Source organism: Oryza sativa, chromosome 7, assembly GCF_034140825.1.
Source record: "Oryza sativa Japonica Group chromosome 7, ASM3414082v1".
NCBI lineage: Eukaryota > Viridiplantae > Streptophyta > Magnoliopsida > Poales > Poaceae > Oryza > Oryza sativa.
The window spans coordinates 13,420,850-13,448,808 of record NC_089041.1 but is presented as its reverse complement, the minus strand read 5'-3'; the positions used below and the strand labels follow the sequence as shown (position 1 = coordinate 13,448,808).

Sequence of the window (27,959 nt, the reverse complement as noted above, 5' to 3'; positions counted from 1 at the left end):
AGGAAAAGAAAAAGAAAAATCAGAAGGCCAGACCACCCCCAAAACCTCCTCGTTGGCCGTCCAGTGCGGCGGAGAGAGAGAGGGAGGGAGGAAGGAGGCCGCCGCGCGATGGGGGGCGACCTGTACGCGCTCGACTTCGACGGCGTCCTCTGCGACAGCTGCGGCGAGAGCTCCCTCTCCGCCGTCAAGGTCACTCCACGCGCTTCTTCTTCCTTTCGCCCCGTTTCTTGGATGGGTCCATCCGTTCGTGCATTGATGATGGCTGCGTTGGTTAGGCAGGCTGCGAAGGTGAGGTGGCCATGGGTGTTTGAGCAGGTCGACGCTGCCATGGAGGAGTGGATCGTGGAGCAAATGTATACCGTGAGTCCCTTTTGGTTCCCCGCACAGCCACGCTTGCAATTTTAATGCGGATGGGTATGCCGGCCGTGTGGCTTGTTGTTCTTATGGCTGTAGGCTTCTATCTAGTATTAATTAGGATATATATGTGCACTCTAATTTTGCTTTCGGGATTGTTTGTGGATACCAATAATTTCAATGTCATATAAAAAAAGCACTTGCTGAATACTGGCAGCACTGCAGCAGTGGTGAAGCCAGGATTTGAGTATAAGGGGGACCAACTTATTAACAAGTGAATACAATAAAAAAAATATGTAAATTTAAAGATTTTTCATAGACTAGCCAAGAGCCCTTGCATTGCAACGAAAAAAAGGTTTATAGCTTATTAAGTCGATTAAGCACATATTTAGTCCAAGTAATATTTTTATGATTTTCCTTATTGAATAAGTAGGTGCTTTTGAAATGTGAGGAGAGCAAGTGGTGGAATGGGAGAAGATTCGTTGGAGGGTGAGGGCTGACTAATGAGGCTCATTTATTAGGTTGGTGGTGGTAATGCAATAGTATAGATTATGGGCTCCGAATGCCAGTGGTAGAGGTGGTGTGGTAGAACGGACACCACCACTACTAACATTTTGAGTAGTATAGCATGTCAACGTAAAAAAATGATAATACTTAATAGGTATATCATATAGCTACTTTTTCATTGCAATTCAGCCATATAAGCAATGAGCAGACAATTCATAAGCGATGATGAAATCATCTGAGCTAAAAGTCTATATAAATAGACAAATAATTAGAAAAGGCACTTAGTAAAATTAGCAATAAATTGCAAGTACTAATATTTCAGACATTTGAAATTAAAATGATATGACAATAAGTATGATCATTTTCCTAATCATAGTGGCCCGAGCGCAACGAAAACACGAAACTATAGCTACAGCAAAAACCGAATTGCCAGCCATCATGCTGCACATGCATTTACGAGAAAACTGATACACACAGCAGCCATGAGACGGTAGGAAACTGATGATTAATCATTACGTACTTACATCATCGTAACAGGCTAACAGCATGTACTACTGCAAGATTTTGTGGTGGTAGGGGGTTCGGCTGCTGATGGGGGTGGGCCCCCCCCCCCCCCCGCCGCACGCGTCTGGCTTCGCCCCTAACTGGCAGCTAATGATTTCTCGCACTAACAGACAAATAGCATCTCAAAACAATAAGATGGACTAAAATAAAGTATTTGGTGACTGTAGCAGACCTGACAAAAATAACAGGAGAACCAAATGAAATTAAACTTTTACATAGTGTGGCATTGTATAATGCCCATCAGATTTGGAACATAGCATTGCTCACATGGACAATTTATGATATATATCCTTGTCTACTAACTTTATAATATATAAAGGAGTGTAGCTTGCTGATGTAGTTGATTTTCCTCTATCAACCAAGAAAGCATAGTGAAAGGATATTCATATTTTACAAATTAAGCACTATGGATTATAAATGCTGCTTACCATCATAACACAGCTCCATACTATCATGTTGGTGCAGCAATTAAGGTTCTTCTTAATAATTTTATTATCCACAATCCAATACTCGTTACGATATTTTTGCTGTTCAGCTTCGCCCAGTGGTTGAAACAGGATACGAGAATCTGTTGCTTGTCAGGTTGCTTATTGAGATTCGGATACCCTCTGCCCGGAGATCATCGGTAAGCTCTTCAATACTTCCTTCATAGAGCTTATTGATAATATATCTGTCTCGGATGAAATGAATCAGATGATACTAGTTTAACTTGAATAAGCATATGGTTCTAGCTTTATCAGATGTTTATGCCAAGGTTATATTGCAAGGTTGCAGATGGGCTTAGCATCCAAGAAATACTGGAGAACTGGTTAAAACTGAAGCCCACAATTATGAGTGAATGGAATGAAGATAGGGACTCTCTAGTTGATCTCTTTGGCAGCATAAGGGATGACTGGATTGAAAATGACTTGTCTGGTTGGATAGGTGCTAACAGGTAGCTGTACCTTTGCAATAAGTAATGCGTTTTATTTTCGAATAAATATATACATAAACAGATAAATTTAAGAAAAAAATACCTTCTTGTCCATGTTTGGAATTAGAAGGTATGATGGTTCACTGGCAAACCAGTTACATATGCTAATCTTTCGCTTGTATATTCAGTAATAAAACCATGAGACATGGATTATATATGCACGATACATTTTCTTTTTCGCTGTTATGTTATGAGTACTGTCCAAATTTAATTTGACAAAGCACCATGCTATCCAAATGAAGTTTTTTTTTCTTTTTTTTGCAAATATCAAAATGGAGTAAAATAAATGATTTTATATTTGCATATGATATAACCTTTAAAGAAGATTATTATAGAGTACACAATGGCACTTGAAATAATTCTTGCTTTTGCCTCCATTTCACTTATACCTCTGGTCTTAGTGTCTTACACATGCCTGCATGCACGTGCTTTCATGTGTACTGTTGCTTCTTTGTGTATTCATACTTGAGCCATCTCATCTTTATAATAATCACACTATAGCACCTCTGGAAACAGTATAAGTGAAAAAACAATAGTGAAGCTTTTTAAACATTGATGAACCTCTTCAGGCATTCATTATAATGAGTTCATGACTGTATCATGGTGATTGGTCATATGAACAATATGGAACTAATTATTTACAATTATACATAACTGCAGATTTTATCCTGGAACAGCCGATGCATTAAAATTTTCAAGTTCAGAAGTCTACATAGTCACTACAAAACAGGTACCTCACTTGCATATCCTACGGTTGGGAACTAACTTCTTCCTATATTTTGGGTTTCTGCATCATTGTTGTAACTTGTACGCTTTTTCAAAATACATATCTTGGTTTGGGAACAACAGAGCATGCTGTGCTACCGATGATGCCTACTATCATCTTTTATGCATTTCTGTATTTCATTGGTTTTTTGTAAAAGAAATGATCAAAGCACTGGTCCATCTTATATGCAATTCATATATTCTTTTCATAGTTCACTGTTGTCCACTTGTGAACTGTTGGTCATCTTTTTCAGGGCCGATTTGCTGAAGCACTATTAAAAGAATTAGCGGGAATAGAATTTCCCTCTGAAAGGATATATGGGCTTGGCACTGGGTTGGTGCAGTATTTTTTTTATTTTTTATTTTCACCTGTTAATCATTTTATTGAATCCGTGAGTTTATGCTCCAGTCCAAAGGTAAAAGTTCTCCAGCAACTGCAGCAAATGCCACAGCATCAAGGCCTGACACTTCAGTAAGCCCCTATTGATTTACCGATTAAATTTGAGTACGAGATACTATTTTCTCTTGAAATGTTTCTGTTGAACAATATTTCCCTCCTCATCAATTTGGTAGCACATAATTTGCTAGCTGGAATTGCCCTGTATAACTTTTTTGTTTTTTCGTTTTTACTCCTTGAACTGATGGTTTATCCTTACACTAGAATGGAAATCCAGTGAGAGAATTATTAGAAAAAATTGCTCGTTTGCCACAAAGTTAAGAGTGGCATGCTGATATTTGCTATGCACCTAGTTGGCTTTTCTGTTTTCCCTCATGGTTTGGTGAAAATCCACTCATTCGCTACAAACCATCCTCTGTTCTCCATCTCTGAGGCAGCTCCTGTGCTTGCGCTGGAGAGCTGGCCACTTCCCCAGTCCCCACTGCTGCTGACCTCCGACTGATCCTGCACAAGCTTCACTCTGTATGTGAGCTTCTGCGGATGGCGATGGAAGGGAACTATGTGGCGGCAATGGGGATGCGAAGGCTGGAGAACTCCATGACCTTGATGCCTTGATGGTAAGCGCACTGCTGGACAGGATGAAGGCTGTGAGCTTGGAGGCGGAGGAGCTGTTGCTGGTGCCTCTAGTGTTGATGAGGAGGTTAGGCCATTGGGTTTCACCAGGTAGGAATGGACGGGCACATGAGGCCCTATGTGGGTCTTGGTGAGCAATAATTGAGCTGGCGTCGGCTCAGCTCAGGCTCTGATGGTGTTGATCAAGCTCCACTGCAACCACCGGACAGCAATGGTCCTGCTTCGCTAATCGTCACCTCTTCTTTCTAGACCGAGCTCCAAGTAACTTTCTTCCCCTTGGCTTGAGCTCCACCTTGGTCAGCCAGGTTGGAAGCAGTCAAGCACATGGAAGCCAGAGGTCCACAGTGCCAGCCCAATGGCTGTGGGTAAGCCAACAAGAGGAGGTTCAGTGCTGGAGGAAGGAGAAGAGTAAACTTGATATTTTGCTAGGGTAAATGTTATTAGTTAATGAAAGGATTTGCACCAAATTATGTGGCAAAAGAGCAAAGCCGATGAAGTGTGTGGCAAATATAAGTACGCCACTGACCTTTGTGGCAAAGGAGCAAATTTCTCAAAAGAACGATGTTCCCTTGTCAGATGACAATAACTTTGTAAATCATATTTTGAACTATTTAGATATATTGTTTACAAATGTATAACATGGACAATACTATCTCCATAATACTCAAAAGTAAAGAACAACTACTTCCTTGAGCACTCTGTTTTTTACTTCAAATAATCGTGTACTGTTAAGAGTTAAGCAGTAATAAATTAGACTTAACAAGTTAATTCTTTCTGATGCAACATAACCAGTTTCGTTGAGGACCGTCTTGCAACTTTGAAGAATGTCATTAAAGAGCCAGCACTGGACCAATGGAACCTCTACCTGGGTAAGCCATGCCTTTAGTTATTCTAATAACCATTTGATCACTTCTGAACTACTTTTTATGGATTGGATGCCTTTTGGGCAGTGAACTGGGGCTACAACACACCAAAAGAGAGGGAAGACGCAGAAGGTATATCAAGGATCCAGGTCATTGATCTCCCTGGTTTCAGCCAAAAGCTCAAATAGTTAAACCAATGCAAAAATCTTCCAAATGTATTACGCATTTCTAGTGATCACTTTGACTTGATGTGCTTAAACAGCACAGATACTTGATTTTTTTCATTGAATATACATTATTATTTATGAACTTACTGTTGAACATTCAGGAGCTCTGTTTTTTTTCTCTGAAAAATGTGAAAGCACTGACCGTGGTGGCTGTCGCTTCTCTGACAAACCGAGATGTGTTTCGGAATTTTTTTTAGACTTTTTAATTTTTTTTAATTTTATTAATAGACCACTTCAAAAAAATATTTCCGAAAACTGAACCTTTTGGCCACACCAGCATTGGTGGTGTGGCAAGAGGCTAGCGTGGTGTGACAAAGTTATTTGTCCACGCCTGGCCGAAAGGTTCAGATTTGGAAATATCTTTTAGAATGGTCTATTAATAAAATTTTAAAAATAAAAAATACAAAATTAAAAAAATCATGTGTTTTGGACTTTCCGTTAATAAAAACCCGACTCCCCCCCCAAAAAAAAGAAAAGAAAAAAAAACAACAACACATGCACGAGGTAATTACCACCGAACAGTGTAACTTTGTTTCCTTTTTCATTTCTTGTGCATTGAAAAGATGTCATTTATTTACAAAAGAATACTATTATATACTCCCACTGTCCCTTAAAAAAAGTAGTCTTTTTAAGCGTACTTTTAGCAATAACATGAATAGATTAGTATTCATGAAATAACCGATACTATCGTGAAATGACCTTTGTGTCTTTACCATTCGCCATTTTTATTGGTTGTGGGCGTGGATTTAATGATCCTCACCTATACTAAGTACTCCCTCCATTCCACAAAGACTTAATTTTTTTATGTATTTAACATTTGATCGTCCGTTTCGTTTGAAAAATTTATGAAAAATAAAAATTAGTCACGCATAAAATAATATTCATATTTTATCATCTAATAATTATAATAAAATACTAATCATTGAAAATTTTTAAATAAGATGAAGAGTCAAACGTTAAACGATGTAGCCAAAAACTGAAAACGAAGTCTTTATGAGACAAACTGAAAACGAAGTCTTTATGAGACGGAGGGAGTAGTCCATAAGCTAAAAGTTTACTTTTTATGATATAAATTTTTAAATATTAGAAATAAGTGAAATTTTAAATATTAGAAATGCACTTATGTTAAGATGGAGGGAGAGTATCTGCTATCTTGATACTCGATTGAGACTGATCGAATGAGAGGTCGATTGGTGAAGACTCACCGGAGATATTGTTTTCCAAGTTCAGGGCCGGTCTTGACATTTGATAGGCCTAGGGCAGCATAAAAACGGAGGCCCTCAAAGAGTATAACATGAGGATTATTTTCATCCGTTTCAAATTAGTTATCATTATAGGTTTGTCATAAGTCGAACTTGTTTATCTTTAACATTTAATTCATAGAAATCCGTACAGATTAACAACATGTGAAATATATATTATAAAAATATTTTTCACGGCGAATCAAAAGATATAGAACTTATATTATGTTAAATTATACTCCCTCCTTCCAGAAATCTGAGACCTATTTCATTCTTTGGTTTTTCCAAAAATCTAAGTCCTATTTGTAGTCACTATGTGCTAATTGTTGATCGAAAACCAAAAAGTCATTCTAATACTTATTGGTGGCATGTTCATTGGTTTTGCCACATGGTGAGTGAGTTAATTGCTTCTTGGTATTGATGCAAAAAGAAATAGGTCTCAAATTTTTTGAAGGAGGGAGTATGAGTTTATAGAAATTGATGGCCAAAGATTAAAATGTTTGATTTAGGATAAATATAGAACGAGTGAAATGAAGGGAGTAGCATTTATTCAAGCAAAATTCAATGGTGGTTAGCAAAATTCAATGCTGGTTATAATATTACCAGATCAGCGATCTCGTTGCCATCATCTTCCTCTTCGCTACAACTAATGCAATTATTCTTGCCGCCTTGATCTTCTTGGCGCTCTTGGCCTTCTTAATTGGCGAAAGACACTTGCCGATGATGTAGATTCATAACCAAAGGTAAATCCAATATATGGATTAGGGTAGCAAACTCGTTGGCTTGGACAATATATGACAGTCGCTCGAGGTGAGATGTGGCCATGCTATGCATGTTTCGAGAGCATGCCAGTGACATTGAATACGACCTATAAAGTTGACTATCGATCTCAACCATGCTACGCTGTGAACTGAGGAATGCCTTGTGCTTCCTTTACAATTTTGTCCATTCTAGGGAGCATGAAAGTTTGGTCGGTGACGATTCTCTTGAGGTGCACCTCCTTTTCCTCCTCCAACTCTCCTCGAGCTAGCGCATCATAGTCCTTCTATAGAGTTCTGAGTGGCAATCAGATAGGTCTTGAACTTGCCGGTTCTATATTCATGTTCGCAGAGCATTCAAGTACCACTGTAAATGTGTAGTACACTCAACTATATAAAAAAAATGTGTAATACACTTATCAAGCTACCACTTCGGGAGTTGTAACCAACATTTTCTAGGTTGTATCCTTGATAATGTTCTAAATGGGCAGCCGGTTCTAGCAGTGGGACGGGAACCTTTGGGAATCTCATGTAGGGTGACAACATGATGGTTATGTTCTTTTGTACTCCCTCAGTCCTGAAAAAAGTCGAATCCTAGATCCTCGATGCAAGTTTAGTACTAATGTGAAAAGATGAAAATGCCCTCATTAACTACATCCATTTGTTACTGTCGTTCCTCTGCATGTGTTAATTACACAGCCAAAGACATCTAACGTAGAATAAAAAATGCCAAAAGTTCAAAAATTTTCACTTGCCGAAAGCAAATACTCCAAAAAAATATCTCCAATTGAGAAAAGAAATGCTCTGGATTCACTTGTAAGAACTACTGTCTACTATTACTAGCAATAGCAAGAACCCAGAGAAAAAAAGAAATGCGGCATTGTTTGCCTTTACTACCGCAAGCCATGCATCAAACAACCACATACAAGCCTCCGCCGCCGACGAAGCCACATCCGCTCGTTGCCTCCGCCGCCAATGGAGTTGCATCCACTCGTTGTCTCCGCCGCCGCCGCGGACTCCACATCTCCTCGTCGCCTTCGCCGCCACCGACGTCGCATCTCCCCGTCGCCTCCACCGCCACTGGTGACACCGCATCTCCTCGTCACCTCCGCCACCGACAATGACGCCACATCTCCCTATCGCCTTCGCGTTCTCCAACATCTCCCCCTCCTTGCCTTCACCGTCACATCTGAGTCACATCCATCCAACGCCACCGTCGCCTGCATTGGATCTCCCTCCTCGCAAGCTTCTGCCTCTACCGCCACATCGAGGTTGATGCGGAAGGCCACTAGCAGGGAGAGGGGGGGTGGAGAGGGAGAGAGGGAGAGGGGGGAGCGGGAGATGACTGAGGGGGAGAGGGAGCGGTGGAGCGGTGAAGGCTAGCTGCCGTGTGTGCTCAATTTCTCTAGAGGAGAGAGATTGGTGGGAGGAGATAAGGTAAAGGAGAGAGATGGGGGGAGGACCGGAGGAGATAAGATTCTCGTGTGAAGTGTGAACAATAAGAGAGAGACAGAAGAAGACCATTGAATGTTTCTTGTTTTCTAAGTAGAGATCGGTTTTCTTGGGACAATCTCTTCCCGATAAAATCGATGTTTTTTGGGAAGCATGTTCAATAGGCTTATGTTAGCCGGCGATAGGAATAAACAACTTAGTTTTTCGCTGAGGTGGAGCTAAGAGAATGAAAGGAGAGAGAAAGGCTGGCGCTTAATTAGTCGCTAGCCCCAACACATTGTTTCATTCATGCATGCCTGTCTTGCCAATTACAAGAGCGGTTAGATTAGAAAATTAGAAAATATTTTTTTAGAGAAATGTGCAACGTACTTCCTCCGTCTAAAAAAGAATCAACCTAGGAGGGGATGTCTGGACTCATTTGTGCCCAGATACATTGTCCTAGAAGGGAATCCCTCCCAGGTTAATTCTTTTTGGAACGAAGGGAGTAACTAGTTGTACAAGCTATCTTTTTTCATCATTTTTTGTTGACATGGAACATTTTAGAGCTGGTAGTGGTAGCCAGCTATACTTTTAAACTTGCTATACTATTAAACTATCTTAATAGTTTAGCAGGGGAACTATTAAGCTCGCAAGGCGAATGTCACTCGACATATATACTCAAAGCTCTCAAATCGATCATAGGGGTAGGGTTTGCGTGCGTGTGTTCATAGGGGTGAGTGCGCGTGCGTTGTGAGTGTCTGCGTTGTACTGTGCAATTCTTTAAAAAAAAAGCTCTCAAATCGATGATTCCCCTGCTAAACTCTGTCACTGTTGACGAATGACGACCTAGGAATCCTCAAATTCCCGTCCCGTCTTTTAATTAATTATTATAAACTAATTACAGCGTCTCCGCTGCGCTCCGCTCTCTCCAGTCCAGCGGCGCGAGGACGGCGACGGCGAGAGCGGCCCCCCACCGATGGCCGCGCCCGCACGGCCGCGCCGCGCCGCCTCCTCCAGCGCTCGCCTCCTGCGCCGCCTCCTCCCGCGCCACCTGCTCCTCCTCCCCGCAGCGCTCCTCCTCTTCCTGCTACTTCCGTACACGCCCGGGGTCCTCCTCCGCCGCGCCAACTCCCTCGGTCGCCGGTGCCTTCCGCCGCCACGCGCCGCCGCCGGCGACCTCGTCCTCCTCCCGCGCGCCGCCCCCCTCCTCAAGATCGCTATCGTCACCCTCTCCGACGAGGGGGCCGCGTCGGGCTCGGACCAGGACCGCGGCAGGCGTGGGCGGTCCTTCCGCGGCGTGCTGGCGGCCACCGCGCGGAACAAGCGTTCCTACGCGGCAGCGCACGGGTACGGCCTCGCCGTGCTCCCCGCGGCTTCCGTTGATCCCCGCCGCCCGCCTAGCTGGAGCAAGGTCCTCGCCCTCCGCGCCCACCTCCACCTCCACCACCACCACTGGCTCTTCTGGAACGACGCGGTTCGACCGACGCCGCCACATTTCTTCTATTGTGCAAAATTAAGTAATGTCTCTTTGTTATTGTTAGGAAGTTTAGGCCTAATTGTATGTGTTTCTTCTGGTTTGCTTCAGGACACACTGGTTACAAATCCGGACATCCCGTTGGTGAGTCGGATGCATTATTCTTATAAACAATTTTTTTGTAATCAATAAATGTTGCGTAAATAGTTGTGGTTCTAGTTGCACGTGCAGAAGGGGTCTTCAATGTTGGGAGGTACTACTGGTGTTTAGTTTTACCGAGTTGCTTGTTTAATCAAAATATTATGTCCTCATTATTATGTAATGCAGGAGATGATTTTGTTCTCGGTGATTGGGCACAGTGATTTTGATGCTGCTCCTGATCTCATCCTGACGGAGGATTTCAATGGTGTTAACGCTGGTATTGCATAATTGAGCATTCGCTTCCTTTCTGTGCAGGGATTTTCCAAATCACGTTCCCATGAAATTAATGATAACTATCATGACATGTGTACAACTTATTTTATAGCTTGTCCAACCACAAATAAGCATATTTTCTAATGCTAAATTACCAAGTTAAAATAGGAATCACACTGCTTAGCATGAATGGTTGTTGGGGGGCAATGGGGGACCGGCTTTGCTAGAATTGTGTCGCCACTTTTTCTGGCTCATTACAATGGGGGTCCGATTTTTTCCAAGATTAGTGCTGCTTCGTGTGAGTAGCTTTCGCACGTGCTGTTGCGCAACAACTACAAGCTAGGTAGGTAGTTATTTATATATTTATACAAATTTACACAGTAGTTACACCCTACTTACACACCACTTACAATGTAATTTTGGGACTTACATTGTAGATACACTAAAATTACATATGTAATTTAGGGACTTGTAATGTAAATACATACCAACTATTTTTTGGTGAAAAATATGGTGCCATAAATATAGCTACTCCCTTTGGGAGTACAAATATGCATTTCAAATTGTGCATTTTTCATGTTTCTTTGTATCTTCTACTCCTTCTGTTCTTATCAACAGAGATTTGCAAACTAAAAGGGGGATAACGCCTCATTCATGGCTTCATGAAGTAATATATCCATACCCCTTGCTATGCAGGAGTATTCTTCATACGGGGCTCAAAGTGGAGTGAGAAGTTTCTGGACACATGGTGGAACCTTACATCCTTCATACAATTTGGTTCCACAAAAAGTGGAGATAATGCAGCATTGAAGCATCTTATAGATCACTTTTCACCTGAAGAAATGCAAGAACATGTTCGGATTGCAAAAATGCAGTGCTTATTTAATTCCTATCCTTGGAGACCCACATGGAAATCAATGCATCGCCTTATTTTCCATCTTTCTACTACATGGAAAGGTCTCATTGTTTTCATAATCACTCTACATTACATATTTAATATGGTTTAGATGGATTTTAGAACTGGGATTTATAGGAGTTATCTGGATTTATCTACTTAATCTCCTGGTGCCCATGGCCAAATTAATTTAATTTGAAAATACTTTTGGCTTTATGACTAATTTTCTTTGGTGTTTATGCCTGTTTGGTTATAAAAGAGAATTTACACATTGTAATTTTGATTAAAACCTTAATCCTTTGTTTAAAAACCTCATTTTCTTACACTTTAGAATTGGATACATTATACTTGTGCTGTGGTTGATATTTGTAATGTTAATAAAATTTTGATTCACATGCATGATACCTTTTATTGTTGTCTATTCCTGCATTAATTTCAGAAGAGATTGAAATTGTCAACTCAGCTTAGTGGTTCTATAACTTTTAGCGCCAGTCACTCAAGTAGAGATTCCCGTGTTCCATGCTTTAGTTCTTTTTTAATTTGTTTACGGTAAGTTTTTTTCATTGCCAATTGATTGTGCAATGTGCAGGGGTTTATTCAGATGGAGACTTTATGGTTCATTTCGCTGGCCTAGATGACAAGATTGGTTGGATAAATAAGATTCTTAGGGAGAGAAGATTTCTCAGATGATTAGTTTTACTTCAATTTTTCATCAACTTAAGGAGAACTAGAGAGAATGCAAAAAGTTTGGTTGATCTGTAAAGTGCATGAGTTGCTGTTTGATGTGTATAGAATGACATTTGTTCGTTAGCGAAATACAGTTCTGCTACTAATTTCAAAGTTTTTCATTATCTTTGCAGAATGAACTATTGATCAGCAGAGGCAGCTAGTTGCCTGATATTTCCTAATCCGTGGTGTGGTACCTTATTGTTGCAGTTACCATCCGCTGGTAATTAACCCTTATGGTTCTGCAGGCTGGACTTGTCCACCAGCTCGGTGCCTTTTCTGTTCAAGGTGATTCCTTTGTGTGCCTCTCTCGTTTATCATTCTGCATTACTGATCTGTTTATGTATTTTCGTTTCTTTGACACTCGATTTCCTGCTTTGAGTTTTTGGTGGCTCTGTACCTAATTCAGGCCTGTGTAGGGTAGCATTTATTTAGATTTTGGTGACACCTTTTATATTTGTTCTCTAGCGCCTCACTCTGCCAGTTTAGTTGCAGGTTTTAGAACAACCATTGACTTGGGAAGTATACTAGTCTGTTCCAGGGCTGTTCTGTCCAGGTGCTCACACTTCGTCACATTTTGTGCCTCTGCTTTTTCATATGTAATGTATTCTCTGGTGACAATTCTTTCTGCCATATTATTGTGGATTTTGTGCTGCATGCCTTTCTGAATTTGCTTTATGCTTCAGCGAAGTGAGATATTTAGTGCTTGAATTCATGTTTGTGTCATGGTTCATAAGCATTTTTCATGTGTCCTGTTTGTGTGGTGACTGGTTTTTGTAAAACAGAATCACATTACCATTAGATCAAATAAGATTGGACAAATCCACATTAAGAGCTAATAATCCCTGTTTAATATTTTAGATTTGTGTATGAAGTTTGTAATGTTACTGATTGAATGATCCCTCCTCTCTCAGGAGTCGGGAACAGAAAATTGAATTACGGAGTAACCTATTCGTTGTAAACAAGAAAGGTGGCATGGACTCGTCTACAATATCAGGGGCGAAGGTACAGTCAATTACCGGGGTCAGTAGACCCCGATGATTTTATTTTAACCTCTCATATCCTCTTTATTTTACTAGCTATGACCCCGGTGAAAACAAATATTAGACCCCGGTGACATTAATTGTTGATTGTTGTGTTAAATTCCAATTGACAACTAGAAACGATACTAGCAGCAACAAATAGAAAATTACCTAGCATTTATGATTATACGTCAGCCGAATATGCATATACTTTGAGTTTTTGAGATTTGAGACCATGCATAAGGCTAGCGGCTCATAACTTTACAAATTCCCTTGCAAAATAATTTCTATAGGAAATTGTTTTAAAAACCTTATTAATCTATTGTCTTTCAAGTTTTTTATAAGCTAATAATGCTTAATTAATTATGTGGTAACCTCGCTCTATTTTGCGTGCTGGGAGGGAAGGGTTCAGATCCCGTAGCTAGGTCTGAACACCCAGATTGTATCAGGGTTCACCAATTCGATTTAAAATTAGATTCCAAATATAGCAATATGGCTTTTTTTTAACCAAAATTTGATATTTTTTTTTATTAATTTGGTTTAATTTTACAATTTCAAATTTGAATTCTTGAAAAACTATTCCAAATTTCACTCAAAATCTACTTTTGTCCCAAGTTGGAACATCGAAATTGCGTTGTTTTCAATCCGTTTTGGTTGAAAACATAGACCCTGATTAGTAATGACCCCGACGATCATTTATTCTGGCTTCGCCCCTGTACAATATCCTGCATAACTCATCCAATAAAATGTATTCTTGCACAATATATCATTGCTCTTCTGTTTGAGCACAACATGCCATAGTCTATTTATAGCAAAGAATTAACTAGAAATAAAGTAGTTTTTGCCTTTTCTGGACACTATATCTTTCCATACCGCTGCATTTTCTGAAGAAAAGGAATGTGTTAGCTAGATCGCTGCAGTGTCATTCCCATGTGTAGTCGGCTGTCAAAAAAGCTCGAGGCTCGCGAGCTGCTCGAGCTCGGCTTGTTCTAGGCTCGATTCGAGCTCGGCTCGAGCTCCAGACGAGCCGAGCCCGAGCCTCTCTCTAAGCTCGCGAGCTTTGTCGAGCCGAGCTCGAGCTTCCAATGAGCCTAGTAATATATGATTTTTGTTGTTATTTAATAAATTAGTAGATCAAATATGTTATTTGTATGTCTTATATTGACATCATATATTTATTTTATTCTTTTTTCCTCATCTATTAATATGATGAACTAGAAATTAATTATTTTTTAAAGATTATCTTTGAAATATATATTGTTTTACTTAAAAATCAAGCTCGGTAGTCGAGCTCGAGCTTGATCAAGCCAAGCCTGTCTGAAAGCTTGAAAATTTTATAGGCTCAGCTCGAGCTCGGCTCGAGCTTGTATCGAGCTCGAGCCTAGGCAGACGAGCTCGCTCGAGCTCGGCTCGTTGACAGCCCTTGTAGAGATCGCTTCCCTGTTCATTTCTTTTCAAATGATTTGTCTATAACATTTTGCCTGGATATGGTTTGTTTATTGCATGCTTACTGCTTGTTTGTTCAGATGGAGATATTATGGTTAGACTTGATGACAAGAAAACCGTGATTCTTGGACTCCAACCAATGCAGCCATAACATGCAGAATGCCTGAACATGGCATTGTTCATCCAATAACATTTGTAGCTCCATATACTTAAATTTCTGCTTACTAGAGTATCTATTACGTCAGCCTTCACAGGGACACATGGGTTTAGGGTTCTGGCGACGCCCGGGCGATCGGGTGGCGGCGGCCTGCACTCAAACTTTGCGATGGTTTTGGATGGGGTTCATCCCCGATCTGCTCTGGATGTCTGCAGGGGTTCCGCCTGCTCGATCCTCTTCGGTTTTGGGTAAAGATCAGGGTTTTGGAATAGATGTTGAATTAGGGTTTGTTCTGCAATCACCGTGGGGCAGAGGAAGTCGTCTACCCTGGGTAATTCCGTGGGGATATACAAGCCCTAGGTTTCCAAACCAGAATCGGATTTGTTCTAGTGGTTTCCAATCTGTTATTCCTCGTTATGGTCTAGGTCATGATCTGTGGTGTTGCCTTTGGTATGATCTCGTGAAAGATTGGGACTCGGAGAGGCAACCCTTTATAAGGAACGATCAGGGAGGGCTGAAGGCAGTATTTTCACAAGATCCAAAGAGAACAGCGTCAAGGTCTCGTTCACCCCTGTTTCGTGGTCAAGATCTCCAGATCCAATCTATGGTGTCTTCCATAGGTGGGGGCGATAAAGGGATCATCAATGCGATGATTACCCGCCCGAAGCCGAATGAGGATGCCTTGTTGAGTCTGTCAGATCAAGGGTTAGGCTTGGAGTTGGCGGCGACGAATCCTGCTGGGAGTAATCTGCTGGGAGGAAATACTCACATGGAGGCGGCACTGTCCCAGGGGAATCAGAAGTTAGGACCTCGCAGGGAGGAGGAATCAAGCAGTCAGTCAAGAGGACCTGAAGCCTGTACTGTGGGAGAGATCGAAACAGATGAGGAAGATGTGATAGAGGAATATAGAGGATGAAGAGATCAAGCAGGATGGTATCTGGACCGTGCTTGCTCGGTTCTACTCTCTACGTAATCCAAATCAAACTGCGCTTTTTGAAGATATGAGTAGAGCATGGCGGCTGCGTTCTGATATGACACACAAATCCCTGAGAGACAACCTGTTCATCATCACCTTTAGCACAGAGGGTGATTACAAGTTCGTCCTGCAAGGAGGTCCCTGGTTGCATAAGGGAGATGCCCTGCTGGTTGCGGCATTTGACGGTCTAACCTGCCCTTCAAAAATCCCATTGGAGACAGTACCGATCTGGATTCGTATCTACGATCTCCCCTTGGTTTTAATGACCAAAGCCAGAGGCCAGCTATATGGGAGCAGATTTGGTTGTGTTCGGGAGGTGGATGTGGAAGAAGACGGAAGGAATAGACATGACTTCTTTAGGATCAGGGTGGACCTGCCTGTCAAGAAACCCCTGAAACCAAAGATTGCAATTAAAATGCATGTTCAAGGCAAGGAGGAGACTTCTTTAGGATCAGGGTGGACCTGCCTGTCAAGAAACCCCCGAAACCAAAGATTGCAATTAAAATGCATGTTCAAGGCAAGGAGGAGATTAAGAGATTTGATGTTCGCTATGAAAGGATCCCATACTTCTGCTTTATGTGTGGGTATATCGGCCACTCAGATAAGGAATGTGATAAGAAGGGTGCAAATAATGAGGTACCGTTCCAATTCTCGGCTGAACTGAGATGCTCTCCTCTTAAGCCTTTTGAGAGGAAGATTGGCAAGGTTAAAGCTACTCAGAAGCCCGAGGTCTCTCACAGATTGGTCTTCCGTGGTGCTGGAAGTGCAAACTCATCATCATCCAAGAGACCTCAAGAAGAACATTGGGATGAAGCTATCCCCCCGAGAGTGGATGCCCGTGATGGTTTTGAGACCAAGGAGAAGGAAGGGGATATGTTGGTGGATGAACAGTTGGCCAGCCACGCTAGAAAACTCAATGTTTCTGCAGAAGTTGAGCGAACAGGGGGCAACAGAGGTAATAAATCCTCAGAGCCTAGCTCAAAGGGGGAGATGATACCGGCGATGGCTAATTTGCAGCAAGCTGCATCTTTTGGAGAAGTCTCAACAAAAGATGTCTTATCAGCCCAAAAGAGGAGTACACCAGCACAAAGTGGACTCAAGAAGACAGGCAGGGTTCAACAGGCGTTGATTGAGCTAGGACAGGAGCCAGCGGCTATGCTGAAACAGGCGCCGGAGATAGGTTTTCAAGGCAGGGAGTTCAAAAGATTCAAGAAGACAGACAGGGAAGCTTTGGTGGGGGGAGAGTCGGAAGCAACCAGCCCTGGGGCTGCTGGTAAACTGGCGGGTTCCATGAAGGGAACTCGCCAGGAGCAATAAGTTGTTTAAGTTGGAACTGTCGTGGCATTGGGAACCCCACGACAGTTTGGGATCTTTGTGCCTTGGTCGGGAGGCTGGTTCCAAAATTGTGTTTCTTTGTGAGACGAGACAAAAGTTTGAAAAAGTTCGTCGGCTTCGGAATAGATTAGGGTTAAAAGGGTGTGCTAGTGTAAGTTGTGAAGGTTTAAGTGGTGGGTTGGCTTTGTTTTGGGATGAGTCTGTTTATGTTGAAATAAAAGGAATGAATGAGAGATACATTGATGCTTATATTCGTTTATCCCAGGAGGACCCGATGTGGCATGCTACCTGTGAGGACACCCAATTTAGGCTTGGTGCCCCAAAAATCCACTCGTGATCGTCCAGGATTTCGATCACGCACAGATTGATATACAGAACAGCTTTCGATTATTTACACAGGTTTGTTCATACAAGCTAATTATACAACTGTTAAAGGGTGAAAAGATCCAAACTAATATATCCTTATTTGAAATACAAGAAAAATCCAAACTTTTAGTTCACTAAATTACAACTAATAAACTCCAAAGAAAATCCACAGGCAAAAGCTCGAGTGTAGACTAGCCTAGAAAAACTCGTCGATGCCGTAGACCTTGCTTCTTCCTTCTGATCTTCTTGTTAGCATATGTCAAATTATGCAAGAGTGAGTACTTATGTACTCAGCAAGACATATTATAAATAATTAAGGGTAAATAGATATGAATAAATAAACAATAATAAAATAAAAGAATAATAAAAACCATAAATCATTTTTATCCTCAACTCTTTAATTTTAAAACTACTTATACTTTAGGAGTAGGAATCACCCTGATGACACAACTCCAGAACCGGGAGTACGGCACATTCGAATGATTTAATTCACCTCTGCAGAGACTGTCCAGCTTTACCCACACGATGTTAACAGTTTGCAAGGCTGAGGACACCAGAGCCGTTCGAAGGTCCCACTTACTACTAGTTACTGCACGAGTGGGATATTGATCCGTCCTAGCAGTCGGGCACTTGCCAGGCCTAGGCAAGGCTACATGGTCGCTGCTTTCACGGGTTCCACCGTTGTGAACCATGCCCCCAACCTCCTTACGCATGCGTTCACCCCAATCCTGCTCCTAGTGAGCCAACCAACAGTCTTTCATATAGTGGGACAATGTACTAGGCTAAGTCCAATTACTTGATCGTGTGGATGGACGCAACTATATTATTTCCATGGTATAAGGGGGTAATTATAATTCGGTTAAATCACCCAAAACTTTCCAAACTCCCCACACCAACAAACTTCATCATATATCAACATTCATAATCACAACATTCACAATCTCAATTCATAAATGCCCATTTTAACCGGATTCCTAAGTTTGTAAAGTTGTTTGAATAATAAACCACATAAAATGATCTCAAATGCACCCTTTTCAATAACCTCATGTAACAATGCTAGAAAGCATTAATAATTACCGCAATGTTATTCTGAAGTATAACATCTACCCATGAGATGTTAAAAGAGTAAATACCATGTATCAAATTTAAATGTGAAGATTATATCAAGGTTTCTATATGATCAAAATTTTAGTTATGTCTTGCCTTGCGCCTTAAGATTTCCTGCGGCTTTAGCGTAGCCATCTGGGTCCACGTCAGTTCCTTGGATGCTGATAGAACTTGATGTACGGTCTAACGTACGAATACAAAAAAAGATAGAAAATAAAGCCTATAAGCAAAATTGCTACAAGAAACGATAAAGCCAAGGAATAAAATTGGAGCGAGGCGAGAGGACAAAGTAATGGGTTTAAAAGAAGTTTTAATTTGAAAATAAAAGAGAGGTGATGGTTTCTATAGGTTGGAGATTGAATAAATAAAGAATAATTTTGGATAGGTGGGGTTTATTTGGTGGATTTGGTTTCTAGTCGGTGCTAGAATAGGGCAGCACGACGGCTAGATATGTGGAGTTGGTTAGCCGATGTTAAGGATGGGCAGCATATCGGCTAAATGTTTTGCTCGTCTAGTCGATGCTACAGTTAAGCAGCCCAACGACTAGGGAGTTGAGAGGTTGGTGCAGGTTTATGGAATAGTGTTACTCTACAGTCGTGTGTGACAGTAGAGCGGCTAGGATCACACGTAGCTCAAAGACTAGTGTGTGGCGTGTTGTCGAGATCGAAAGAGTAGTGAGGCTTCGACAACTATACGCGTCGAGGCGTGGAGTGCGAAGAGCAACACTTCGACCTTAGGATTAGGTTATGCCGGGTTTTACGATCTTCGGTTCGACGTCGGGGTTTAAGGCCACGCGAACATCTCCATGGAAGGCGTAAAGTTCCCACGGCAGCTTTTTTGGTGGCTAAAGAATGGTTTAAAAATAAAAAGAAGTATTTAAATAAATCAAAGGAATTTGAATTCAAAAAGGGTTTTTAAATAGATAGAATTTAAAAAATGGTATTAAAAGAAATAAAGAAAAGGTAATTAAATAAATAAAGAAAATATATTTAAAGATAATTTAATTTTAAAAAGGTTTTTAAATAAATTAAGAAATTTAAAATTAAAGGGATTTAGGATAAATCAAAAAGATATTAAAATAAAATTTTAAAATAGGAAATTTGGTATCAAAAGGGAGGGTTTGAAATTAGATGAATTTCGATCAAAGGTTCACGGGGATTAGATTTGTGGTTGGAAAGATATGGGTGTCTAAAGATTGAAATTGAATTAAAATCAAATAAAAGAGAAAAGTTACTGTGCAGAGGGCCCACTTGTCATATGTCTCTTCTTCTTCCTCCCGTTCTTCTCTCCTTCCTTCTGTTTCTTCTCCCGAGCAACAACAGAGAGGAAGAGGGGCAGGGCGCCGGTGCTTCGGTGGTTGAACGGCCTCGACGGCGGCGGCCAAGCGTGTTCCCGCTCGCTGCGCATCCGGGAAGGTCGGTGGAAGACATAGGGAGAAAAGAGGATGGCCGGAACGGCAACAACAAGAGCTCAGCTCCGGCCGGCTATGGTGGTGCCGGTGGTGACTGGTGGAAGTGGCTAAAGGAGAGGGGAAAATAGGAAAAATGGAATCACCGGAGTGAGGCAAAGCCTATGGTGAAAGGGAATAGGCAGGGAAGCAACAGAGGAGGAGATCGGCCGGTGGCAGGCATCAGTCGGTCATGGCAGGAGAGAGAGAAGAAGAGCTCGGAGAGCTCGGATGTGTGGGAAAATAGAGGGCATCGTCGTCTATTTATAGGCGATGAGAGGCGGTGGCGTAAGACGGTTGCGGAGGAGGAAAACAAGGAGAACTCGGCGACGGCGGCGTGGAGAAGTGGAGCACGGCGCCAGCTCTGTCCGCTGATTGGCTGGTGATGTCGGTTCGGTTCGGCGGCTGACGTCGGCGGCGTGAGGTGGCGGATGACGTCGATGGTGGTTTCTTGGCAGCGACGGCGTGGGCGGCACGGCAAGGTGGCGGCGTCGGACTGGCTGGGCGGCGGCGGCGCCATGTGCGTGCGCCAAGTGCGCCCACAGGAGGAAGAAAGAGGAGCGGCTCGGTTGGCCGGCTCGGCTGGGCTTCGGCTCGGCTGGGCCGGCAGCCCAAGAAGGAATAAGTGGAAGGAAAAAGGGATGGGCCAAAAGAAAGGGGTTTTTGGCCCAAAAGAACAGGATCTTTGATTATTTTGTATGGATGAAATTGAATAGATTTCAAGGAAATAGAATCAAAGAGAGTTTAAAAATAGGATTCAAAGATGATGATAATTCAAAGGAGGTCATTTGTGAACCTTTGGATTCTGGTTAAAGAATTCGAATGGGAACTCTTAGGAATTTTGTGTAGAGGGTTTTGAGTAGAATTTAAAGGAGATGAAATCTAAGGGATGAGTGGATGTGGACTTTTTGAATCTTGGTCAAAGAATTTAAATAGAATTCAAAGGGTTTTAAAGAAAATATAATTTAGAGCCAAAGTTAAAGATTAAATAAAATAAACAGAGGGGTTTTTATAAAATTAAAAAGAGAGCGATAAATTTTGCAAATAAAGTTTAGATCCAAATTAAACAAGAGATTAAAAACGAGATTACTCCAACGGAAGAATCAAGAAGAACATGACTTAAAATATTTCGCAAAAATTTTTCCCTGAAATTTGAATCCATTACACTACCTTTGTGTATGGTGAGCCCAGGGTAGAAAATATACTATACACCAGAGTTCAACTTTGCCTTGGCTAGTCTTGGGCGACTTTAATGAAGCCCTGTGGCAATTTGAGCATTTTTCCCGGAAGCAACGCAGTGAGAACCAAATGCAAGATTTCCGTGATATCATGCAAACCTGTGAGCTTCATGATCTGGGTTTTAAAGGGGTTCCATACACGTATGATAATAAGAGACATGGTTGGAATAATGTAAAAGTACGGCTTGATAGAGCAGTTGCAGATGATAATTGGAGAGCCTTGTTTAGTAATTCACATGTTGAGCACCTGACTTCTCCGTGCTCAGATCATGCTCCAATTATGTTAAGATTCAGCTCTGAGTTGGGTCTCCAAGTAAAGCGTAAGTGCCTGCACTATGAAATTTTCTGGGAACATGAGGCAGAGCTACCAGAACTGATCAGCGAATCATGGTCGTCTTAGGGGCATAAGTCTGATTTGGCGGATATAAATAATTCCCTGGGAAGAGTTATGCTAGCCCTGCACAGTTGGAGTAAGAAGAAGTGTAAGAATATAGGTCGTCAAATTGAGAAGTATAGGAAGGAAATAGCTGCGTTGATGGAGGCAAATGCTGAGAGTCGCTTGATCCGACAGGCTTCGGATAAATTGAATGAGATGCTTTATAGAGAGGAAATGCTTTGGTTGCAACGGTCCCGTATTAACTGGCTAAAGGAAGGGGATAGAAATACTCGGTTTTTCCACAGCAAAGCAGTTTGGCGGGCGAAAAAGAATATAATTGTCAGGCTGAGGGACTCAGGAGGCACTGTACAAAATTCGACAACAGTGATGGAGGATATGGCTACCAAGTATTTCCAAGAGATGTACACAGCTGATAGTACCTTAGATCACACACAGATAATACACCTCATCCAGGAGAAAGTAACACCTGAAATGAATGAATCCCTGTGCAGAGAGTTTTCTGAGGAAGAAATTGCCACAGCTGTCTTTCAGATAGGGCCGCTTAAGGCACCAGGTCCTGACGGTTTTCCAGCTCGTTTCTATGAAAGGAACTGGGGTGTGTTGAAAGAAGATATAGTGAGAGTGGTGAAAACCTTCTTCCTGACAGGAGTTATGCCCTCAGGGGTGAACAACACTGCTATAGTGCTCATTCCGAAGATTGAACAACCTATGGAGGTTAAAGATTTTCGTCCCATAAGTCTCTGCAATGTCCTCTATAAGTTTGTGTCTAAGTGCTTGGTAAATAGATTAAGACCTATCCTTGATGAGCTGGTTTCTCAATCACAGAGTGCATTTGTCCCAGGACGTCTGATTACGGATAATGCTATCTTGGCCTTTGAGTGTTTTCATTCGATCCAGAAGAACAAGAATCCAAACAGTTCATCTTGTGCTTACAAATTGGATTTGTCCAAAGCCTACAATCGCGTGGATTGGACCTTCTTGGAGCAATCAATGTATAAGTTGGGTTTCTCTCATCGTTGGGTTTCCTGGATAATGGAGTGCATAACCTCGGTGAGATTCTCTGTCAAATTCAATGGAACCTTACTTGATACATTTGCTCCTTCCCGCGGGTTACGGCAGGGTGATCCTCTATCCCCATTCTTGTTATTGTTCGTGGCTGATGGATTATCTTTACTGCTGGAGTATAAAGTGTCTCAGGGTGCTATTACCCCTGTACATATCTGTCGCCGTGCACTGGGGATCTCACACCTCTTTGCCGACGATACTTTGCTTTTCTTCAAATCTGACAACCAGCAGGCAAAGGTGATCAAAGAAACCCTGTCAACATATGCAGCGGCGACTGGACAGTTGATCAACCCTGCAAAGTGTTCCATTCTGTTTGGTAGTTCCTCTACGTCTGCTGTGTGTGATGCCATTAAGCATACCCTGCAGATTGTTAACTCCTCCTTTGAGGACAAATACTTGGGCTTTCCTACCCCAGAAGGAAGAATGAACAAGGGTAAGTTCCAAACCTTACAGGAGAAAATCTGGAAGAGGATCATTTCGTGGGGAGAAAATCTTCTATCTAGTGGTGGAAAAGAGGTCCTGATCAAATCGGTTATTCAAGCCATACCGGTTTATGTTATGGGAATGTTCAAATTACCTGAATCGGTCTGCGAGGATCTGAACAGGTTGACTAGGAATTTCTGGTGGGGGGCAGATAATGGTAGAAGGAGAACCCATTGGAAATCCTGGGCTAGCCTAACGAAGCCAAAAGTTCAGGGGGGGGGGGGGGCTCGGTTTTAGAGATGTCAGATTGTTTAACCAAGCTCTGTTGGCTATACAGGCCTGGCGGCTTATTGCTAATCCGGACAGTTTGTGCTCCAGAGTTTTAAAAGCTAAATATTTTCCGAATGGATCCCTTGTAGACACAAGTTTTGGTGGCAATGCTTCCCCTGTTTGGAAGGCCATAGAACATGGTTTATCCCTGCTGAAAGAAGGAATTATATGGAGAGTTGGTAATGGACGATCTGTTTGGATATGGCGGGATCCCTGGCTGCCAAGAGAGATCACTCGAGAAGACCAATTACACAGAAGAAAAACTGTCGATTAAAATGGGTCTCTGACCTCATTACTGAGAATGGTACTTGGGATGAGGCTAAGATAAAGCTGTCCTTTACTCCCTTAGATGTGGACTTAATCATGAGGATTCGATTACCGCATAGGGAAGAGGATGATTTTGTTGCCTGGCATCCGGACCAACATGGGAGATTCTCAGTGAGGAGTGCTTATCAATTGGCACTGAAACTCTCTTGTTTAGAGGAGGGCTCTAGCTCGTCGGCCTTATGCAGCTCAAATTCTTGGGATTTAATTTGGAAAAGCAATGTACCGCAGAAAGTCAAAAATCTTTGCTTGGAAGATAGCGAGTAACTGCCTTGCTACGATGGAAAACAAGGTGAAGCGCAAGCTGGAGCGCATTGCCACCTGCACAGTTTGTGGTACAGAAGTTGAGGATACAATACACGCGCTATGCCGATGTCCCTTGGCAAGCCACTTGTGGTCGGCTATGCAAAAAGCTGGAAACATTTCCTCAGTTCCTGTTGGGTGTAGTGGCAATTTACATTAGTTTTTTGATCATCTTCAGTTGGTGTCAGGAGAGGAACGAGATGTTTCTCTCATGATTATGTGGCGTAATTGGTTCGTTCGTAATGAGCTAACACATGGCAAAAGCCCCCCGCCAGTAGAGGTTTCCAAACGATTCCTGGAAAGCTATTTACAGTCGCTGTTCATGATCCGACAACACCCCACCGCTGAGCTGACAAAAGGGAAGCAGGTAGTGTACATGTATCCCAGGGACAGGGAAAAGAGTAAAAGGCAGAGGGTGGCCAGCGATCTGCTGTGGTCATGTCCGGAAACTGGATGGATGAAGGTTAATGTAGACGGATCCTTTGATGCGCAGCAGGAAAGTGGTGGGATCGGCGTAGTTATGAGAAACAGCGAAGGGAGAGTGATCTTTGCAGCCTTCAAAAGTCTGAATGGTTGCAAGAGTGCACTTGAAGCAGAACTGGAAGCGTGCAGGGAGGGCATCGTTCTAGCGTCTCAATGGACGATGTGCCCCTTCTATATAGAATCTGACTGTCAAGTGGCTTTGCAGATGATCCAGGGCAAGGAGGAAGAGAGGTCAGAGTTAGCATACCTCATCAGAGAGATAGTGAGTGCTGCTTTTGGGAATAGGGAGATTCGTCTCAGGAAGATTCACAGGAGCCAAAACTCTGTTAGCCACTACTTGGCAAATAAGGGCCGATGTGAGAGTCTTAGTAAGGTTTGGTGCGAAAGTGATTGCACTTTTATCTCAAATCTTGTAAGAACTGATATGTTTCCTGAGTAATTTAATTCCCTTCCCTCGCAAAAAAAAAAAAAAAAATTCTGCTTACTAAGGGGGTGTTTGGGAGAGAGAGGGGGCTAAGTTAAAAGGGGGTGTTTGGGAGAGAGAGGGGGCTAAACACCCCCTAAATCAAAATTTGTTATTAGTTTCAGTTTTACTGTTTATTTACTATTGTGATAGATCTAAACCGTTTGCTGCGCATTGGATGGTTGAGATTTATCCAACGTCACAGGACTATGGCATCTCCGATTTAGCTTCAGTACTGTGTCACAGCACTGTGTCATCTCTGATTTAGTATCTCAATCCGGTGGTCATGTGTCCGACTATCCGTTGCATAGTGTTGTTAGCTTGTTCACTCAGGGTGTTTATATCAGTTTCCTAAGCTGCATTTGGCTATTTGTTCGTTGTTGACATTACTATCCTCTTTCCGACAGACGTATTGCTGTAGAACTTCTGTGGCTCGTAGGTGTGCTTACCTTTCTCCAAAATTTTCGCTGATGTCTTTTGGAGTTGCTCTGTACACGGGACACCATCACCAGACTAACGCCTTTTACTCTTTTAGGGTAAAACTTGCGTAAATTACATTGTATGCACAAGAAATTAGCGGATGGATGCATTTGACTTGAAAAATAAAATTTTTGAAACTTTATCCATAAGTTCTCAAATGCTTTTCTTTTTCAAAAATAAGAAGTATGCATAGATTTGTTGATGCGTATGGACGAAAACATGCTGGTGAGACCGGTAAATAGTGTCATAAATATTGGCAAGTAAAATCACATATTTAACTTATCATGACTATATAATAGTTCCTCCGTTCAAAATATGAGTTTTGGTTGGATGGGACACATTATAATACTATGAATCTGAATGTGTCTCATCCAACCAAAACTCCTTATATTTTGGGATGTTGGGAGTATAACTTTATATAACCAAATAATTCAAGGTTACATTGTAAGTTACAAATTATCTCTCTTTTAGGCATGTGTTCAAATTATACATTTGGTTGATGAATGATGATAAAACTACGTGGAGACATGGTTGGTTACATAGATATATCAGAGTATATTATATAACATGGGTAATTTCCATGTAATATGGTAAAATAAAGAAATAGTTGTTAGGAAAGTTAATTTCTCGGCTATGGAAATCGGGAGAAAATCACGCATTACCGTTTTCCACCCGTTAACCAGCGTGATTAGCTAAATCAAATCACGATTAAATTTCCTTAATTGCACACGCAATAATCGGTAACGCTTCCAACGTTTCCTTTTGAAGCAGCCCCTGATTCCCTCAGCGCAAAAAATAAAAGGGGAGGCCGGCCCGTGAGATAGATGACGATCTCACTCACGGTTCCAATCTCCCCGACATCCCAAAACCCTAATTTCCCGATTCTTAGTTGCGCTGGAAGGGATTCGTATTGCTGTTCCGGGACAGAGTAGGTGGCGACCGGAAGGCCGCCGTCACCCCGCAGGTGATCGCCGGCGACCTCTTCAGGATCAAGCCGGTGTACTCACTGCTACGACCACTTCTCCTACACCGACAATTCGCGAGGTGGTTCGAGGTTCTACATCCTCTACATCCACCCCGGACCAAGCGAGAACAATTGCAATGGCTTCAAACAACGGTCAGTAATCCTAAATTCCGCATTAGGGTGATCATGTTAGGCTTAGCACTTATGTCTTAGTAGATCGCAATATCTACATTTGGTATCAGAGCCACTGCTATAGCCTAATGATCCCATCATCCCGTTTAGAAGCCATAAGGTGCATCTAAGCCTCGTTTTCATGTCGGTTTTGATGCAAATTACATTAGAATTGATGTTAATTAATCATGTCTTATTCGGATTAAGTTTCGATTAATCACTGCTCATGGTTTATTAAGTTTATGTTTACGTTTTAGGATAGATTTAGGCTTGGGTAGCAATTAGAAGGAGGTGAATTTCAGCGGATAGTAACAATCCCCAATTTCCCCAAATTTTTCGAAACCCTAATTTGAGAAATCCCCAGATAAGAACCCTAAAAGCCCGGCGGATTAGCAAATTTACTTACCCTTATGACGAACTCGCTGCCGTCGCCGCGCGTGGCATCAGCTCGCCGTCGTCTCGGACCGGCCTCGCGCCTGCCTCCCATGGGCCGCGCGAGGTCGAGGCTCACTGCCGTGGCCCCGGCTGCGCGCGGAGGAGAACCGGGACGGTGGGCGCCGACACGGCATCAGACCGTGCGGCATCAGCCCGCCGCACGGGGAGCCGCCGGCCGCGGCCTCTCCGCCGCGCGCTGTCGCTGCGCCGCTCCGCCGCCGTCGCCGCTGCGCCCTGCCGCCGCCGCCTCCCCGCGCGCTCGACCACCTCTCGCGTGCGCCGCCCCTTGCGTGCGGCGCTGCATCACGCGCCGTCGCGCCGCCGCCTCGCCGCGAAATCGCCGCCGCCGCTGCTTCTTTCGAGAGAGAGAGAGTTGGGGAAAAGTTTCTTAGGGTTAGGGTTAAAAGCGGCACCGTTTTATGTTTTTTTCCTTCTTTTGACTAACAAGGATTAATCCAAACCGTCCATCAGAACGAACGGTGTGGATCGATCCGGCATCGGGCTGTGCCATTAGCAGGCCGCCAAGCCGTACTGGGCCGCGCCGCGTGCATTTTTGGGCCGCACGTCAGGCCGGCGGGTTAATGGGCTGCGCCATTAGATTTTGGCTTTTTCACTTATGTTGTTTTTAGAAATTGCATTAGTACCATTTATATTGCTGAAAAATTATGAAAGATTTTATGGAGGCTTATTAATTTAATTCTAGCTAAATGGAACCAATGGGAAATTTGGCTAGATATTTGTTTTTCATGATGTGAATTTATTTTCTAACCAACGTTGATTATAAATTCACGTAAATTTAATTATG

The 27,959-nt window shown here is 42.4% G+C and overlaps 3 protein-coding genes, 1 long non-coding RNA gene and 1 pseudogene across 10 annotated transcripts; 3 read left to right on the top strand and 2 right to left on the bottom strand.

The window, feature by feature from the left end:
* The first annotated feature begins 21 nt into the window (after positions 1–21).
* Positions 22–5,383, top strand: LOC4343029 (uncharacterized). Of its 4 annotated transcripts, none has more exons than XM_015792227.3 (9): positions 22–189; positions 280–360; positions 1,961–2,050; positions 2,193–2,359; positions 3,059–3,128; positions 3,418–3,497; positions 3,573–3,635; positions 4,986–5,062; positions 5,144–5,383. In XM_015792227.3, the coding sequence occupies exons 1-9, from the start codon at positions 109–111 to the stop codon at positions 5,242–5,244; spliced, it is 810 nt and encodes a 269-aa protein (XP_015647713.1). In that variant the 5' UTR covers positions 22–108; the 3' UTR covers positions 5,245–5,383. The 4 variants fall into 4 exon arrangements, with proteins under 4 accessions (XP_015647713.1, XP_015647716.1, XP_015647714.1 ...); XM_015792230.3 differs by having other exon boundaries at positions 276–360; XM_015792228.3 differs by lacking the exons at positions 4,986–5,062; positions 5,144–5,383 and adding an exon at positions 3,998–4,840.
* Positions 5,384–9,599: 4,216 nt separating this feature from the next.
* LOC9268478 (alpha-1,2-galactosyltransferase gmh3) lies at positions 9,600–12,469 on the top strand. 4 transcript variants are annotated; one of them, XR_010742445.1, is made up of 6 exons: positions 9,600–10,187; positions 10,299–10,331; positions 10,419–10,440; positions 10,515–10,605; positions 11,298–11,558; positions 12,086–12,344. XR_010742445.1 is itself a non-coding variant. In XM_026027129.2 (5 exons), the coding sequence occupies exons 1-5, from the start codon at positions 9,690–9,692 to the stop codon at positions 12,359–12,361; spliced, it is 888 nt and encodes a 295-aa protein (XP_025882914.1). In that variant the 5' UTR covers positions 9,600–9,689; the 3' UTR covers positions 12,362–12,469. The 4 variants fall into 4 exon arrangements, 2 of the variants coding, with proteins under 2 accessions (XP_025882914.1, XP_015646649.1); XR_010742444.1 differs by having other exon boundaries at positions 10,407–10,440; XM_026027129.2 differs by lacking the exons at positions 10,419–10,440; positions 12,086–12,344 and adding an exon at positions 12,357–12,469.
* Positions 12,371–17,576, top strand: LOC136357246 (uncharacterized). Its single transcript, XM_066312252.1, has 4 exons — positions 12,371–12,510; positions 12,718–12,778; positions 13,137–13,227; positions 14,771–17,576. Exon 4 carries the CDS (start codon positions 16,328–16,330, stop codon positions 17,138–17,140), a length of 813 nt encoding a protein of 270 aa, XP_066168349.1. The 5' UTR covers positions 12,371–12,510; positions 12,718–12,778; positions 13,137–13,227; positions 14,771–16,327; the 3' UTR covers positions 17,141–17,576.
* Positions 17,529–27,554, bottom strand: LOC136357247 (uncharacterized). The gene is made up of 2 exons (XR_010742446.1): positions 27,126–27,554; positions 17,529–17,766 (listed from the first exon to the last, which is right to left on the bottom strand). It is a non-coding gene; the product is annotated as an uncharacterized lncRNA (long non-coding RNA).
* Positions 19,629–20,266, bottom strand: LOC107281604 (uncharacterized; annotated as a pseudogene).
* Positions 27,555–27,959: the final 405 nt, after the last annotated feature.

Excerpts from the sequence above, each read along its gene's own strand:
- LOC4343029 (XM_015792226.3), top strand. The coding sequence starts at position 109 with ATGGGGGGCGACCTGTACGCGCTCGACTTCGACGGCGTCCTCTGCGAC. Across the intron at positions 2,051-2,192 it reads CCTCTGCCCGGAGATCATCG|GTTGCAGATGGGCTTAGCAT; the intron begins GTAAGCTCTTCA and ends TTATATTGCAAG. Across the intron at positions 3,129-3,417 it reads ACATAGTCACTACAAAACAG|GGCCGATTTGCTGAAGCACT; the intron begins GTACCTCACTTG and ends CATCTTTTTCAG.
- LOC9268478 (XM_015791163.3), top strand. The coding sequence starts at position 9,690 with ATGGCCGCGCCCGCACGGCCGCGCCGCGCCGCCTCCTCCAGCGCTCGC. Across the intron at positions 10,332-10,514 it reads CAAATCCGGACATCCCGTTG|GAGATGATTTTGTTCTCGGT; the intron begins GTGAGTCGGATG and ends TATGTAATGCAG. Across the intron at positions 11,559-12,085 it reads TCTTTCTACTACATGGAAAG|GGGTTTATTCAGATGGAGAC; the intron begins GTCTCATTGTTT and ends TGCAATGTGCAG.
- LOC136357246 (XM_066312252.1), top strand. The coding sequence starts at position 16,328 with ATGCATGTTCAAGGCAAGGAGGAGATTAAGAGATTTGATGTTCGCTAT.